At 45.2% G+C, this 18,816-nt stretch overlaps 1 protein-coding gene across 1 annotated transcript; it reads right to left on the reverse strand.

Moving 5' to 3' along the window:
• Positions 1–1,924: 1,924 nt before the first annotated feature.
• On the reverse strand, positions 1,925–17,911 carry BLMH (bleomycin hydrolase). Its single transcript, XM_063173728.1, has 12 exons — positions 17,832–17,911; positions 17,200–17,397; positions 16,692–16,801; positions 15,933–16,074; positions 14,613–14,701; positions 13,229–13,321; positions 9,628–9,783; positions 8,975–9,133; positions 8,810–8,877; positions 8,178–8,295; positions 6,462–6,531; positions 1,925–2,906 (listed from the first exon to the last, which is right to left on the reverse strand). Exons 1-12 carry the CDS (start codon positions 17,842–17,844, stop codon positions 2,755–2,757), a joined length of 1,368 nt encoding a protein of 455 aa, XP_063029798.1. The 5' UTR covers positions 17,845–17,911; the 3' UTR covers positions 1,925–2,754.
• Positions 17,912–18,816: the final 905 nt, after the last annotated feature.

Consider the following 18,816-nt stretch of genomic DNA (forward strand, 5'->3'; position numbering starts at 1 on the left):
GTTTTGGAGAGGTTTTGTTATTTCCACTACAACTGCTTTAAGAGCACATTCCAATGGGGAAATCTGATTCCTAGAACCCACAAAGCACCACTACACAACTCTCCTCAGTTCCCTCATTAGGAATTGTTGTTATTTTCTGCCACTCAAATCTGAGAGAGTTGACTTTAATAATATTATCTGTCAATATTTACCACCTGTCAGGGGAACTGTCTTCAAATTCTCACATGAAAACTGCATGGTTTTGTTGACAAACTGGAAAAGGAAACTATTAAGTCAGCTGGTTCCTCAGCAATCTAAAGATCAAGCTTAGCAAAGGATTAATATAATGTATAAATTAAGGGAGAAATCAGCATTGAATACAGTGGGCACTAAATTTTTTTTATTCTAACCAAAGCATGTTTTTAGTATGTTAACTTTTTCATAGTCTGGATTTACAGTTCACAGAGCTTTCTTTGCTGAGTGACAACAAAGCAGCAAGCCAGGCTTATTCCCACATTATTTCTATTCCATCCCTTGGAAAGTTTAATTTTTTATCATCTCTGAAGCATCTCCTGTGCACTGAGAGGGGTTAAGTGGCTTGTTCCTCCAGCACACCCTCAGCAGAAGCACTGGGACAGTTCACTGGGAGCAATCCCTGGCTGTGAAGTCTCTCCCACACACCTGGGAGAGCCTGAGGCTCTCCTTGGATCCAGCTGTGCCTTGTGCTGAGCAGGACCCTGAGGATTCCTCAGGCAGCTCCATCATCACCCAGCTGCCTCCTGCCTTATCTCAGGGCTGCTGATCTCATCATTGAGCTCTCCCTCAGGACAGGGGGGCAGAGTGACCCAGTGAAAGTCACATCAGGAGGGAATCAGTTCATGGGGAATCATTCCACCCACAGATTTTACCCACATTTCAAACCACAGGTTACAAGCAGCCACCTGGAAGGTGTTTATGGATAAAGAGCCTGCAGGCACCAATCCTTACCAAAGTTTCCATGGCTGTCTCCCACAGGCAGAGGAATGTCCTTGACTTGGTGGCACCAGCACAAACCTCAAAACCTCTTTGTTCAACTGTCCCCAGAGGAAAAACCACAGCTCTCACCTTGGCATGTGCATTTCCCCCTTTCCCATTCCACCATGGAAAGAACTTACAAAATCACAGGGCATGAAGGCACAAGTGCTGCTGCCAGATTGGCTTCATTCCCCATAATGTGTTTCAGCCATGTGTATTTTCTGTGCTTATTTGAAGGAAAGGAAAAAAAATCACAGCACTATTGTATAAAGTGTACAGGGAAGTATCTGGGCAAGAACTGGGGAGATAAGCACAGGCTGGACAATACCTTAAAACACTGAAACCAACAAAAACTGGCTTGGAATCAGTTTTGAGTTTATCAAGCTCAATCCTCATCGGTGCTAGCACCAGCAACAAAAATGTCAGTTAAACTCTGGAGAAAAAGTTAATTCTCCTTGGCTGATATCACACTCATAGATAGCACAGAGGAAACAGAAGAACTGGTGGTAAAGTCATAAGTAGAAAGATCTTGAAGGACTAAAATGACTGACCTTTTGAAGGAGGAAAAAGCCCCCAAAACAGCCCATGCATTAGTCATAATGAAAATATTGTGCATAGCACAGCTTTCCAAGAGATCTGGCTCCGTGTCAGATCCACCAGGGAGTACAAGAACTGTTTGCTTGCCTTCACTCAAGTAACAGCACAAAGTGGAGACTGCATGAAATCCCAAAAGGGTCCCTGGAGGATCATCTGCTCCATCCCCCTGCCCAAAGGAGGATCAGCTCCACCAGTGCCACTTCTGACATTTGTGTACCCATTTCTGCACCAGGTCTGTGATGGAGGCACCACACCCTCACTGCAGCTCACCAACATCTTCCCATTCCACCAGCTCCATGCACCTCTTCAAAAAAAGAAACCAGAACCGTCCCAGTCACTTTAGAAAGTGTTTATTCAAAAGCTTCATAGCACCATCTTGTTTTTAAAACAACCAAATAAAATGCAGCAATTAAAACGTTGGTTTTTCTGTTGAGCATGACACTAACTCCACCTGTGAACATATTTATGGTTGTTCTTGCTAAAATAACTGAAAAATAGCGCTCCTGTGCACACAGACATAGCACTGGCCCCTGGGGGGATTATCCAGTCCCAGCTCAATAATGGAAGAATAAAACCAAGTGGAACTGGATACCTCAAGGAAACCATTCCCCTTCCCAATTCTGCTGGAAGAGAAAGTTTTCTAAAGGTCATTTTTAGCAGTTTCAATTCATACATCCCCTCCAAAACTTCAGCAAAACTAAAACTGTAAATATATAAAATATTTTTGGGGAGTTTTTATAGGACAAGCCAGACCATAATTGGTTAATTATCTCAATATGTTTGCTCTAACAATCACCTAACTATTAATTCTAAAGGGCCTTTAATGCCCATTTGTCCTAGGGAAAACATCAGTAAAGATAATTTTACTACATTACTACGCTGATTCGCATTAAAAATTTCAGGTAAAATCAAATTGCCATTGACAGCACTTATCATCTGCTTTCATTGTGAGGTTTTTTCCTTTTCCCTTGTGAGTTTTGGAGCAGCCTGTCTGAGAGCTGGGATCAGTGAAGCGCTATTTCCCAAGGATCCTTAACTTACATTTCAGGAATAGGGACCAGGCCGAGGGCTCGGTCTCGTTATCGTTTGGCTATGGCTTCCGACCACTGGAATTCTCTATTGCAGCTACTTCTGATGGCCATGGCGAGGCAAATGCTCCCTGCTTCACTTGGCCAAGGCCCCCATGGGGTCCCAGGCTGGCAGCACGATGGGCTCCTGCTGCATCACGGCCAGGATCTCCTCGGGCACGTGCTTCTTGTCCACCACCACCTCGTACACGTACTCGGAGAACCAGTCGTCGGTCATGATCAGGTAACCTGGGGGAAAAGAGCATCACAGCTCAGAGCCACTGCAGGAAAGCAGCCACAGACAAGCCTCACCTGTGAGTGATGCATTGAACAGGGCCTGGTCACCCTGGTTATCTCTCAAAACACAGCAAAAAATATCTCGAGGAAGTTAACATACAGGATGTACTTAGTGTGCACCTCAAGGTCAGGCAAGAAGCCCACCGGGAAAAACAAGAGCCAGAACATCCATAATTTATGTTTGCTCTGTTAAAATGGGCATTGAGAATACTCAAAGGAATTACAAAGCTTTTAAGACAGAATATTACATTTGAATCTATTGAAGCTTTAGAATTTTTCAGGTGAATATCAACCTGTTCTAAGAAAACTTTCTTGGTTTAGTTTTTGCAGTAAGAGGCAGCCACTGCTTTCCTGAAAGCCATTTAAATCACACTTAGGCTGAAGCAAATTGTCTCCCTTAATATGAAAATGACAGTGAACACCCTTGAACTGGGAGTGAGGGAAGTCACTTCAGAGGTTTTAGCAGAGAGCTGCCTCTGGAAACAAGGTATTCCAGGTGAAATGGGAATAAGAGTGGCTGTGAGAAAGGAAGCATTTAGGAGAGAGATGAGAAGGCTTTATGTAATAAAGTTCCTCGTGTCCTTATATTGTATCATCACACAATCAAATGAAACAAGAAAATGTCCAAAGAATATGGACAATAAATGCATCTATCTCCACCATCTTGTTTCTAAAGCAAGAGATCAGATAATCCCATAAATTAAAACCCCTATCAACTGTAACCCGAGCTAGAAGCCATTTTGGAAACACTGCCAAAGGGAGCTGCCTTGATTATCCTCTCTTCAGGATATGAGTTCTTGGGACACACAAAAACCTCTCACTCCCAAGAGCCAACAAGTAATTGCACCCTGAGAGGATTAATGAACTCTGCCTCTGACATCCTGTCCCTCGCGGCCGATTGGGATCGCAGCGTCTGAGCGGGAGGAAGCGCCGAGCACGACTGCAGAACATGCAAATAACTCAGCTCTGGGGAGGCCTGGGCACTGCAGCCCCACACTCACACTCCCTACACACACCTGGGAACCCCCTGAAAGTCCCCAAAGAGCCTTGGAGCTGGAACTCCTGCCCAGGGACAGCAAACAAACAGCATCTCTGTCCCAGGGCACTTTTGGGATGAGAGATGCGCACACAGACACGGGGTGTCTGTTCCTGCAGGGGAGCAACAGCAAGACAAGACATGAAAAACCCAAAGGGAGCTGGCTTCTAGCTGGAGATGCGTCCTAAAAAAGCTCCTCTCATGCCAAAACAAGCAGATGGACCCCTCTCCACAGTGTGATTCAGTACTCTCCTCTTCCCTGCTTTTAAAAACAGATATCCGATGGGATAAGCTGGGTTCAAAGTTAGGCAATAACGTCCTGTGTGTCTCCAGAACAAAGGACTACTCAGAATAATTCAACTTGCCTGTGTGGCTGAAAAAGAGCCAGTAAAACAGCAAGGAAATATTTGATTGGGAAGTGACTTTTTTACCTCAGAAAACAAGCAATGTTTGTCAGCAGCTGTGTTCATTCCTGGAGGAAAAACACAGGGTTCCAGAAACACTTATACAACAGATATAAATGGAATTACTAAATATTTAGGAGAGGCAAAGCTGGGCTGGTTCACAGGGGTTCCCTTTCTCCAGGATAAGCCACAAGATTTCAGTTCTGCCACTCTGGAGTGTGAGCATATAACTGACACCATCCCATAATTCCCAAACCTTTCCATTTTCACCATTCCTGTCAGGGGAAACAGATGGCACCTGGCACCCTGGACTGTACTTGGGAAAACAGGGAACCCCACATGAAAAAAGCCTGCTCTTTCCTCACAAAAAAATAATTTCTTTGCTCATTGTTCAATGACTCCAGTGCAGTCCCTGGTGTTCTCTTGCAGGCTGGACCCTTGGTCACCCTGGCCAAGAAATCCTGGGAGCTGGGGCTCACTCCCATCCCATCCCCACACCCAGCTGGGATGTGCCAAGTTCAGCATCATTCTTGGCTGACTCTTCACTGATGTGGACTCTGGTTTCTGGTGTTGGACTTGCCCAAGCACAGCTTCCCAATTCCTTAACAAGGCAGATAAGATAAAAATCTTAACTCTTATCACAGTGAGATACAGACTCAGTGGCACTAAAAGACAGCTCAGGCAAACTCTGAGTCCTCACCCTCCTACACAGCTACTCCTGTACACTGCAGAGTGGAAAATGAGGGCAGCAAGGAGAAGAAACCCCATCAAGTTGAGTCACAGTCCCTGAAGGGATTTAAATGATGTGTAGATGTGACATTTGGGGACCATGGTTCAGTGGGGACTTGGCAGTGTTGGGTGAACAGTTGGACTCTTTTGCACCTTAAAAGGGCTTTTCCATCCTAAATGGTTCTGTGACTCTCAGTTACCTCTCCCAGGGTTTGGGAAGCAGCCCTGGAGGACATGTCCCATTGCCTCTTGCTCCAGAGCAGCTCATTTGGTCACACCCAAGAAAATCATTCAGGGATTCAGTTCCCTGGAAAAAAAGCAGTCTGAAATAGAGGCAAGCATCCTAATTCTGATGGGATTTTCTGTCAAGGCTCTTTTCCAGGGAACTCCCAGAGCAACACAAAGCACAGTCAGGGAGCAAGACTTTCCAGAGAGCAGGGTGTCCCCTGGTACACGAGGCACATAAGGGACAGTGACTCACCCTGCAAAGCCACACAGATGCCATGGGGACAAGATAGGGCAGGGTTATTCAAGTCACTCTGGGCTCCTATTTTATTTATTTTATTTCAAAGGAACAACCAGCTCCTCTTCACAGCTCTAAAGGTCATTCTGGAGAGGTGAGTGTGGGTTTGGATGCTGCAGCACAGCAGTGCCACAGCTCAGTCCCAGCCCAGCAGGCACCACCTGGAGCAGTGTCAGGGTTCAGCTGCTGCCCTGAGCCATTGATGTTACCCCTCAGCATTGATTTGGCTTCTTCACTTAATCCAACATTCCAAAGAACTGCTGTCATATTGCTGAGCCTTGAAGGCTGGACATCAACAGTTTCATTGTTTTGTGAAGTCTGAAGATTTTTATTGAAATACTTTGCTGTGAATGGATACAGTTAACTCAGAACAGAAACTACTGCAAGACCAAGAGGGCACAACATAAATTAAGACACTTTCTAGAATAGTCTATGCTTTCCTCTGAGTTGTTCATGTTATTGAAAAGCTTATAAATAAGACCACATCCTAAAACAGAGTTCTCCAAAAATAGTCTATTCCCAGAAGAAAGCCAAGACATCCTGGGAAAGTTCTGCCACACCAAGTCTTACAAGCACAACATTTGGGATTAATGTGCAGCAGAAAAATGTGGCCAGCAGTGACTTATTCCTGGGGACACAGAGTCTGGCCTGGCACACTCACCACTGAGGCTGTGCCATGGCTGAGCCCACATCTCCTCTCACTCAGGAGATAAAAATCAAGGAGTTCCCCTCCACGTAGGAAGAGCTGCCTCACTGTCCTTGCCACATCCTTATTTCCAAACATTCAGCTTTCTGCTCTCATGACTATAAATTACCTTTATTGCCACGGTCTTCACCCCAGGAGTTTTCCACTCTCCATTTTTCAAATGCATCTTCTTGCCCATCCTGTGCCAAAACAAAGCCATGACAGTCAGTGGTGAAGGAGAGGCCACACCTGAGCAGGCAACCCCTTCCAAACCCAGCACCAGGAACACACAGAGCTCCACTCCTCAGAGTCCCAATGGTTTCTTGCTAATGCCATTTTATAAAATACTCATCTACCTACTTAGATAAAATGTGGTGAAGAAGAGTTTTCAATCAATATTTATTTCATCAGGCAGCTGAAATTTAACTAAATTCTAGTTTGGACTTAACTGACTCACAGAATTTCAGCTGCTGTCCCTGTCCCCCATCAGGGAATGAGGGAAATTAAACACAGGATGCACAACTTGCCTGAACTGGAAATCAGAGGGAAGGAACAAGGAAATGTCAGAATTCAGAACAGCATTGGTAAGAGAAGTGCAAACCCTTGAAGAATTCCAACTGAAGGACACAGCTCCAAGTCTGGTGCTGTGCAATTAAAATATTTTAATACAAAAACTAACCTAAAAAACACCCCATAAATCCATTTTTAATATTGAATGGATTATTGTTGTAATGCTTCTATTCTCCCTTGAAAAGAGAACACTCCTTAAGGTGGGACATTTGAGAGCTCCCAGACCAAGAATGTCAACTCTGGATGCTCTCAGAAATTGGGAAGAGCACATTCATGTAGAATAACTTTTTAACAAAAAGGTGCATTTAATCCATATCAATTTTTGATGATGTAAAATTGTAATTTTTTTTTTTAAATCTTCAAAGCCTTTTAATAAAAAAGTAAGTAAATCCAAAATCTTACGTTTTACAACTCAGATTCTCAAAGCACCTTCAGGTTAAGGTTTTTAAGCACCACCTACAAAGTTTTCCTTGTTTTTCAGTTAGATATTTACAGAGGTGTTTGTGCAATCTGATACATGGTGGAAACATTAAGAGCTCAGAATGCAGAAAACAGGAAAAAATTGAGCTGTAAAAAGTAACTTGGAATGTTCTTATGACTCAGCAGTTCCACCTCAAGTCTCAAAACTCCACAGCTCAGGCAAACTCGTTCAGTGCTGTGCAAGCTGCTATTTCTCAAGCCAAGGTCAAGCTGGACAGGAAGAGATCACTTCAAAGAAACTTTAATAATGACAGCTTCTGGAAATAAATGGAAACATCAACCCTGCAGATAACCCCAAGTTGTAAGTTTTTGAATGCTTCTTTTTACTTCATTATGTGCTTTGTTATGGTGCCAGGAGCAGATCTAGCTGTGGATTCATCTCAGCCTGCTGTTTGCCACAGAGCTATGCTGGACACCATTTCCCCTCCCTAATTAGAGGTCGGAGATCACATGCCAGGGAGCTGCAGGAGATTAACCCTGCTGCAAATGCCTCCTGCCAGCATTTTAACAGGAGCTTCAGGCTCTAAACCAGACTGGACTAACCATGCAGTGGTTGTCCAATCCAAGTTTGTGGGCAAAAGGAAAAAAGTCCTTTGAGATGTCTAAAATTCTTCACTCCTTGTTAAATATTTATAGTTCTGAACACTCAGACACAAACAACACAAAGGGAATAAACAACCAGCCTTGTGCACCAGGGGGTTGTGGCACACTTTGAGTGAGCCCAGGACACAAAGAACCTCTCAGGATATTCCAACACATCCCTGCCAGCACCAGAACTCCAGGAGGGAGACTCTACCTTCTCAGTGACAGCTGTCAGGACCATGGCATGGGTCATCAGGGACTCCCCAAAGATCAATCGTTCTGCTTTGTTCATGTTCTTGATGGAGACACCAAACACCAGCTCATGATTAAATCTAGCAGAAAGACAAATAAGCCAGTCTGAAATAGAGGCAAGCTTCCTAACTCTGATGGGATTTTCTGTCAAGGCCCTTTTCCAGGGAACTCTCAGAGCAAAACAAAGCACAGTCAGGGAGCAAGACTTTCCAGAGAGTAGGGTGTCCCCTGGTGAGAGAGAGGAGAAAGGATGCAGGGGGAGTTCTGACAAAGTCAGGGGATCAGGAGACTGCCCTATGCCAGGAACACACAAGTTCAACCAATTTTAATGTCAGAATAAATGCAAAACCTGATCCCTTTAGGAGTTTCGCTCACCATATATTAGACATTTAAATAAGTAAGAATATTTACAGCTACTCATAGTGCATCTTAATAGGATTCAGATTCAACTAACAAGTAAAAAAAATTCTTCTGCTGCTGAATTACTTAAATATACTCTTTTGGGGTTTATAATCCAATGTAGAAAGAACTAAAGCACTGTTCATGTCCTCACTGAGGATCCCAAATGACAGCCTGGTTTGATTCTCTACTCACATATTCAGGTCATTGATTCCCAGCTTGCCATAGAAGTGCTTTGCCACATCACAGCCAAACCACACAGCCTGCAGAGAGAAGGAAGGGTCATGTCTGGGCCAAATCCCAGGAGCTTTACATGGCATGGGCTGCACTGTGCCACCCACAAAGAGAAACCAAACCCACCTCGCCATCCTTAATAGATGCTGCAGCCAATTTCTTCAGGACCTCCACAGGCTGGTTGTTGTAGAGAGTTTTCCTCCCTCCAGCCATGTTGCCCAGGTACTCCACTGTGTAGAGCTTGTTGTAGGGGTTCTGGGGTCGAGGATCATTCACTAGACAAATCTGCCAAAAAACCAAGATGTCATAAAATAAGGTGCAATATAACTGAAATCCTTGAACCTAGAAGGATTTCAGGGAATGGCTTTTGTCCCAGCCAGCTGTCTGTCCCATTAGCAAACAAGCCACTTGGCTGAAATAAGAGGTTTCTTAAGGTTGTGCTTGTTGGGCTTTTTTTGCTTTGTTTCACAAGTTCACCTCATAACTGTGGCAGAGCAGCTCTGTGTGTTATTCCTTCTCTAATGCCTGCCTTATGACCTATTACAACTGATTAGATCACTGCATATTTTATCATTACTAAACCCTTGTGGACTGCAACACAAGATCCCAGATAATTGAGGGGTAGAGCACAAACAGCACAACAGGGAGAATAAACACACTGACTTGGGCAAGCTGTGCCCATCCCAGGTGCTGCAGACACTGGCAACAGTGGAAAATAAACGGCTTAGCAGTAAAAAAAAAAAAAAAAAAGGCCTTGGGAAGTTTTCAGCATGCCCAACCTTGTCCTCCATGTTGAAGTAAGGCTTCACATGCTCGTTGTAGAACTGCACCGGGGTCATGGGGCCGTACTTGTGGTAATTCTTCTCCTTGTCACGGAACTCCCAGCAGAAAGTCTCCGGAGGGCTGCCCAGGCAAGTGCTCACTATTCTGAATACCTGCCCAGAGAAGCAAACAGCTGTGAGCCTGCTGGGACATGCAGCTGTGCCTCTCCTACCACAGCAATGCCACTGGAGCTTGGATTTCTCCATGTGAGAACCAGTGAGATCTTAATGGTCACCTTTGAACACACACACACATCAATATCTGGATTCAGCTCCTGAAATCTTGGTGGTTCAGCAGTTCAAAACCAATCTGAAAGGCCTCAGGAAAATGAACAGAGCTTCTTTCTCCACCCTCACACTCCATGTTCTCAGGTAAACCACCAGGCAAAACAGAAGCTTACTGATTCCAGGTTATCCTAGGAATGCAGCAGCCCAAAGCAAAAACAGGACACTTCCCAGCCTCGTTACAACATTTATCAGTAATTCTGAAGCTCCTCCAACACTGACAGAGAAACTTAATCAAATTGATTCTCTACAGGCTTGATCATTCAGCATCACCTGCTCCACCAGCTGGTTTGCCCCATGCAGAGACAAACCAGACCTTTTAATGTGGGCATTTTATCCCAGTGTTTCCCTGTACTAATTCATTTTTTATTGTAATGTTCATTTGGATTTCAAAGATGGGCCTTTGCTTATTTTCAAAACCCCAGAATAATCTCCTCATCTCTTTTAATACATTTAGCATCTGTTTAGGGCTGAGCTGGCAGGTTATGCAATTTAATTCCATCTCCCTGCCTGCTGCCTGTGACATCCTTTGCAGCTGGCAGCTATCCTTGGATTTTTAGCACAAAAAGTTGACCAGATTTCAAGTCATCAGCCTCCCTGAACATCAGAATATAAAGCTGCACTTCAGAACCACTACTGTACTTTCTCACAGGGCTTATCAGAAAATGTGCCAACACTGGCAGTGTAACCACATGAGTGTCTTTAAAGATACAGAGCAGGACCTGCCACAGGTACTCTGGGGACAGGGAATTTAATCACAGTTAAACAGGTTTGAATCTGTTTTATTTCAGCTGACACTGATCTTCAGCTCTGTCCATGTCCTGAGCACAAGCCTCTTCCTTGCAAGGAACCTTCAGGTTATTTTAAATAAGAGGAGAGGGAGTCAAATCTCAGCTGCACCTTTTGCACTGGGATCCAGCTCCTGTGGTCTGTGCCAGCCTGCCCAGCCTGGCAATCTTCACACTTACACAGCAGAATAGACACAAGACCTTCCCAAAGCTGATTTAACTCTTTCTGGAGCTGATCCATAGGAACTGGCTGTATGTTAATGTGCTCTTTGTGCTGGCAGCAAAAGGAGTGCAGTGCTCCTGCTAAATAAAGGTGTTCTTGCTCCAAGCAAATTAAGAAAACAAGTGAAAAGATTAATTACAGGTTGAAACCAGGGTGTGGGCATAAGGCTTCTACTGCAGGAACTCACACATTTCTCAATAAATATGGTAAAGAGCAAATATAAACCCCTGAACTACTATAAATATTTAATTTTGCACAGACTGCACAAAAGGCACCATTTGCTGTGGCTACACCCACATTACCTCAGATAACTGCAAGCACTGAGAGATGAGGCCATGAACACAAAATAAGCAAGAAAAATGCCTGAAAGGAGAGCAGCAACCAAGCCAGAGGAAGGAAAACGATGGAGACAGAAGTCTCCAGTGAACAGAGGCACTGGAGCCTGGAATGGCCTCCCTATATTGTTTTGCCACCACACCCAACATAGGCCCTCTCTTCATATCTCACAAGCTTCCTCTGCCAATAAATAAAATAAGCATATTTAAACTAAAAGGTGACTTACATTGCCCTAATGACAACTAGAAGCAAGATAAGGCAAAGATAGAGTGGTTTGTGCTAAACCCCAAAACAAATGAGGAGGGGAAAAGGAGGACACTCCTGATAAGTAAGAGTCTACAAAGAGAACAGCAAAGGAAGAAAAATTCTATTGCATGAACTGCACTGATTTCAGCTTCTGACCCACTGTGCACTGGTTTGATAAGAATGTTTATACAGTTCTGGAGTGAATATTTAATCCCATGTTCCATAACAATTGCCCCATTTCAGCTGAGTGCTGCTCCCAGCAGGAGCAAACCAAGATTTGCTATGCAAATAGAACCTCCCAGAACAAAACCAAATACAGAGGCAACACCATTCATACACATCCAAACACATGCAAACCACCTTTACTACTGCAGGAGAAAAGGCTGTGGTAACCTCAGAGAATGAAGCACAACCATTTACAGAACAGAAACTGCAATCAGTGAAGAACCTTTCATGCCAGTTCCAGCATCTCTTGTCACAGGGCAAGAAGCTCTAAATCAATGAGGAAATATTTAGCAGTGAACTGTGTGTCCATGCCCTAAGAATGACCATCTCTAGGAAGCTTTTGATGTTTGCTGCAGAATCCCCAAGGGCTTTTGGACACACACTGTATGTAAATTGCATTAATTCACCTTTGAACCAAGTGCAGATTGGCAACATTCTGGGGTAGGCTCAAAGCACAGCATTCTTAAAGCATGAATTTCACAACAGTTTTGATGAAACCCAAGGAACACAAAGCAGTTTTCTTCTGTAACCCTAACCTTAATTAGATTATAAAAAGCTACATAATTTTACATGAGGTGCAAAGATGAATTTTCAAAACCTAAACCAACACATTACTGTGGAACTAAAACTCTACAGAGATAGCCCAAGGTATGTTCTGCCTAACAGTGATGTTGAGTGGATTGCAGGAAAAGCCAACACACATCACCAAAACATTTGATTTCTTGACTCATCTAAAGACATACATTAACCACTGGGTCACTTGGCAGTGTATGTCTGAGAAACAAATTAAATACTTTTTTTAAAGTGCATGAACTCAGTCACACTAAAACAGCCCCAAGTTTAAGCTATTTTTGGCAGTTTAGGAATCAAGTATGAGCAGCACAGGATGAGAAAAGTTATGTGGGTTTGTGTGAGCAGGAGGAGGTTGAGGCACTGCAGACACACTGCTCACAGCCAAAGCCATGCTGCAATTCACTGCTCTGCTGCCCCCCAGGACCAGCCCTCAGCTGGGCTCAGCCCTGGGCAGGCACCTCCCTTTTGTGGTTCTTTTCTGCTCTCTTGTGGGGAATCCTTGCACAACACTCGTGCTACAAGATTTGCATTCAAAGCCATCAGAATGCAAATTTCAACCTTTCCTGTTATTTCTAAGAGCCAGACAGGGCAACCTTTTGATCTCTCAAGGGACAAAATGCTGCTTTTCCTACAGCAAGGGGCAAATGGCTGTAAAATATCATCATTCTGAAACCTATGGATTCAAAATCTTTGTCTGGAAGGATTAGAAAAACTCAGGATGAAGTAAGCAACAAGCCACTGCAAAACAAATTCACTTGAACAGCTCCAAAACCATTTTGTTAAGCAACAAGAGGCACTTGTTTTGGCTACACAACAAGAAAATAAGCAATCTCATCCATTCCAGCCTTGTGTTCCAAGATTCATGTCACACCACTTTATTTACCTCCTCTATCATCATGTCCATGGCAGCACAAAGTTCTCCTTTGCTTCCTCCACTTTCCACCATATTTCTTAGCCTCAAACAGTATTCTCTCATCTGTTTAAAGAGAAAGTCACTTTGTTAAAAGGGTGTGAAAAGTGTCACCTGATCATTTTCAGGACTTCCCATCTGCTTGTTTCCAGCACCTATTTTACTCTTCACAAAAAGTTTCCAGAATGAAAAGACCTTTCAGAGGTGTCATTAGAGATTAATTCAATACCAAATAACAAGATAATTGAATGCTGTTGAAGTAAAAATACAACCAAAAAATTAACAAATAGTCACAATTCAATTACCATTTCCAACCACTGATGTGAGGCTTGCAGCCATTAAGCTCTCAGAGCCTGATTTCCCTCAGTCCCACAAGTGATGCCACAACATCCACACACACCAGCACGTCTGTGACTCACAGAACACACTTTCCTCACGCTGTCACATTTATTTTGCAATTCTAATGCATAATTGATCTCCTTGCTGATGAAAAGAAAGGGGCATTTCCCCACTGCATGCACAGCTGCAGTCAGAGCAGCACCAGCTTCCCATTAGTGTCACCATCCATAAGGCCAGGAAGGGTGATGGGGCTCCCTCAGGAGCAGCTGCTTGGCCATGCTCAGGATTAGAACAACACTGACAACATTTAAAATGTCCAAGCTCATTCCACCATGTATTTTGCATTTTTTATGTGGATTTCAGCAGGCAGTTCTCCCTGAGCATGCAGCATATGAACTGGAAAAAATGTAGCAAACTGTAAAAAATGTTTTAATTGCCTTTTCCATCTAGCTACCTACACCAGCCTCTTCCCAGGCTAATTCATTTCTGCAGTTCAGGGAGGGAGTTAACACCTTCCTTCAGACAAAGCTGTGCACTTCTATACTGAAAGCTGATTTTTAACATGCAGTGTTTTTAAAACACATTTTTTTCCTCCATCTTTTTCACCACATTTGGCAGTCATCTCTAGAAACCTTGGCACACAGGGAGCTGAGATACTGGAAGGGTGGGAAAGAGACACTTAGACACCATGTGCTGGCTTTGCAGAAACAGATTTTAGCAGCCACATGTCAGGAAATCTTTGGAAATCTGAAGATTAGGAATAACTGCTACTAAAACCACAAAAGGTACTTTCAAGGTACTGAAGCCTGACAATGGACTTCTTCCATGATCTCACCTTCCTGCTCCATGTTTCAAGATTAACATCAGACTTTGCTGAGACTTTAGGCTGCTTGTAAATAAATTTAAGTTGCTGAATGCACTTAACACTTTGGCCAGTAAGGATAAGGTGGTTAGGAACATTTGGAGCAGATTAATTCCCATCCCCTCCCCTAAATTTTATCATCTAAATCAATTTTACCTTATGATTCAAGATCTCATTCATCCTTCTGGTAGCCTCTGTGGTGTGAGACTCTGGGAAGTATTTCTTGGGGACAACACCATACTTCTCTAAAAGAAATAAAACTACAGGTTAACAATTGGCTTTTTCACACAATAGATGCTCCTACTGTTCATATCTATATGAAAGATAAAGAGAGTCTGGGTTTGTGCAGAGATTATAACAGAAAGGCTCTTGTTTAAAGGTTACAAGTACCCAAAGTTTACTTTTTAATTTGGGACTGAATCTTGACCTCTGAGCTGCATTCCACAGGGATCCCAGTAAGTGGAATCCCTGAACTACTCACTATTATTTAACTCAACAGTTAAAAGTTCTGAATTAATTAGTGCTTTAAGAAGTCCTGTTTAAGAAGTCCCAGGGAGAAAAAAAAAAAAAAAAAAAAAAAAAAAAAAAAAACACCCAACAAAAAACCTTGATTACTTTAAAATTAATCTCCTGAAATACCTTCTAAAGAACTGGGCCTCCTGTGAATCACTCCATGTAAATTATCTAAGGTCAAAAAGCTCATGGCTTCCTACATTAGAGCACCACTCACAGATCTCACCATGCAAGGCTCTGGATGTAACAGCAGCAGCCAAAATCTCTGCCCTGATTACGTATTTATAACAATGGGAAGAGGAAAAAAGGAACCTCCAGGCTTCAAAGAAACAAATTCCTTTTGTGATTCTAAATTTGTATTATTGCCTGGTTGATTTACAAAGGTGTCACATTGTTTCACAACACAAATGAGAGCAAGTGCTGCTGTAATTAAGTATCTCCAGCAGCGTGGGTTCCTCCTGGAGCTCTGTAAGACCAGCAGTGCCACATTCCACATCAATTCCTTCTCACTGATCTTTACACCAACTTCAGGCTGCAATTCCAAGCAGTTTTGCTTTGTAAACACACCTGGGTCCAGCAGGGGCTTTTCCCTTACCATGTGCCCTAAAGACTGTACATGGCTATAAATAAATGAGGTTGAGTTGATGACTGCAGGAAAAGGGGATTGAACCCTGTTATTAACCTGAAAGTCAGGGCTATCTAATTATTTGTTCATCATCTGAGCTTTTATCATCAACAGAACTATGCAAAAGTAATGCCAGACAAGATTTAAGCCCGATATTTATAATCTAGCCCCCAAAAAAGTCTTTGATTTAAAAAAAAAAAAATCCCACAGTGGTTAATGGCATCATGTGCCTTAGCCAATTCCCAGGTCTCAAGCTCAATTTTTTACTCTATTCCATCCCCCATTTCTCAAAGCAGGCTGCAGTTTCAGGAAGGGCTCCCTGTGAGCAGTTCTCTCACCAATTATGTTGACCAGCATGTCCCACTGTCCACCATCATTGGTGGGGTTGGAGAGCAGGAACTGCACCAGTCTCCCTTCCACGGGCTCCTTCTTCTGAGCTGTTTCCACAAAGGCATTTAAAAAGTAGTAACAACGCTCAACCTGAAACACACAGATAAAACAACCCCAACCCTTGTAAGTCTGATATATTATGCATTAATTAATTGCTGACTATTCAGTTCTTTGCAAGCACAGAATACATGAAGCAACTTTCTGCTCATCCAATGAAATCCTCATTTTCCCCTCCAGCATTCCAGGGGCTACCCTATAAAATTCTTTGTTAGGGCAAATATTTAGGAGTGACTTCACACAGAGCTTGAGGACAGGGGAAGAGGAAATGGGGAGCAGAAGTTATGCAATGAAGCCTGACCCAAACCAGCACTAGATTTGCTTAATTTCCCTTAGGGGGAGGAGCAGGCACACAGCTCACGAGCACAACTGAAACCTCAGAGCTACAGTCATGTTTCCCCTGAACTACCAAATATACAGAACTCTTGACAAAAAAGTCTTCTACTACTCCAAAACACCAACATCTTGACAACTTTCTTCTCAAGTTGAAAGTCCCACTGTGCTCGACCACCTGCATTTAAAACACATTTTTAAGGAACTTTTGAAGTTTCCTCTCATACATGCTAAAACAATGCAGCCTAAAAGAAGCTCTGTCCCAACACTAACACCTGATTGCATAACCAATCCTACAACAACCTACACGACTGTACCTTATCCCAGAAAAAGAGATAGGACTGGCTGAACTCAAACTCTTCAATGTTGTATTTCTTCATGAAAGGAAGACGCATTGCGTTGAGGCAGGAAAAGATCCAGCATCTCCCTGAGAGATCAAAGGAACAGGAATTAAACTGGAACACCTGTGCTCAGGAGCTGCACGACAATTCCTTTCACCACGAGATTCATGACACAGTTCTGCCTCGAGCCTTTGGCAACACCAAAGAGCTCTGAAGGTGTTCTGAAATCTTTCATTGCAAGCACATCTCTCAGTTACACCATGCAGGAGGGAAAGGAGGCAAACGCTGCAGGTCTAATGTGTTATTAACTTAAGGAGAGTCTAACGTGTGTTATTAACTCAAGGGGAGTCTAACGTGTGTTATTAACTCAAGGGGATGCTGCAGGAATTCGACTTTTCCCCGAAGCCCGGACAAAGGGCTCCGGAGCACAATCAGCATTAGGAGTCAGCCCCCAAACACCGCCCCCGGCCCCGAGCGCCCTCACCGGAGTTCTTCTGGTTGGTAACGGGCTTGCCCTCGTTGGGCACGGCGTGCTGGAACACCTGCACCGTGTCCTGCACCACCTGCCGCTGCAGGCACACCTCCAGCGGGTCGTTGCATGTGGCCACGTTCTGGGCCAGCAGGAACTGCGGCTCGGCCCGCAGCCGCCGAGTGAAGGCCACGGCCTTCTCCGTGCTCAGCCCTGCGGGACAGCGGGGCAGGGTCACGGCCGGGCCACCGGCACCGCACCCGGTAACACACACACAGCCTCCCACCGCTGATAACGGAGAGCCTCCGGTCCCGTAACAATGGGCACGTTATCGCTGCCCACAGCCCCGGTAAGGTCCCGGAATGCCTCGTTGCCCCCGGTAATTTCCCCCCCTCCCCCCCTGCCTGGCTTATTGCTGAGATATCCGTGAGTCTCCCACCCCTCGGTAATGGCCGGTAAGCCCCTCGCTTCCCCGGGAATTTCCGTTCCCCGACTCGCTGTTAAGGTACCGATGAGCCCCCCCGCCCCCATCCCCGCCATAGACAAAAACCCCCCCTCCCCGGTATCCGCCCTCCATCGCTTAGGTGCTGCTGTGCCCCCTCCGCCCGCACCCGTCCCTCATGGACGGACCCCCAGCCCCCCCTCACCGCGGGCGTTCATGGCGGCACCGGCAGCACGGTCCCGAGGCGGAAGCGGCTCTTATAGCGCCGGCACCGGAAGCCGGAAGAGGGGCCCGGGGCCGCGGCCGGGGGCGAGGGGGGGAGCGGCGGCGGGAGGGCGGACGGCGAGAGGCGAGGGACACAATTAGGGCCGGTGGGGCGGTCCCCCACAGAGAACCCTCACGCCGGCGCCTGATATCGGTGCATGGCGGCGATCCCTGAGAACGGACCCCTCACACGGACCCCTCTCGGCGGCCCCTCACAGCGAGCCCCTCACAGGGACCCCTCGCACAGATCCGCACACGGGCCCCTCACAGGGAGCCCTCACACCCACACAGCCCCGGCTCCAGACCCTTCCACGCTTCCTGCAGTCCATGATCTCCCCGCCCCACAGAGGGTCAGTGCTGGGAGCTGTTTGTGGCACAAGCTCGTGTCAGTGCCAGGGGCACAGACTGGGCACACTGTGTCAACAGAAAGGTTTGGGACGGCTCTCCACGGCTCGTGGTGTTGAGGCCAAGCGCCCAGAAACATGAGATGGCACTGCTGTGACACCTTGAGGGACCTCCCTGAGCACTGGTGAGTCAAGGACAGGCTCTGGATCACACTCCAGATCAAGCTGCTGAATTTTCCTCTTGAGGAACTGCCCGCTCCTCTGAGAAGAATGCTGGTGCTCACTGCCTCAAATTGATTTACAGCACGCAGTGTTTATTGACAGCATTAGTAATGGACAATTCCAAGGCATGATGAGGCCTCAACAGCTTTCCAGGACCTTGAGAAAAGTGCTTGAGTGGCACATTTGCTGGGGGAAGGGATGGATGGAGATGTTTTCCACCCATCATGCCGCTGGAGCAATCACACTGGAACTTCACCGTGTGTCATCGAGCACTTGGGGCTGCCCCAAGCCCTGGTGAGCCACAGAGATGGGACATGCAGCAACAGTGCTGAGTGCCAGGCAGCTTTTGCCCTGGCAAGA

The sequence above is a fragment of the Melospiza melodia genome, chromosome 21 (genome assembly GCF_035770615.1).
Source record: "Melospiza melodia melodia isolate bMelMel2 chromosome 21, bMelMel2.pri, whole genome shotgun sequence".
Taxonomy (NCBI): domain Eukaryota; kingdom Metazoa; phylum Chordata; class Aves; order Passeriformes; family Passerellidae; genus Melospiza; species Melospiza melodia.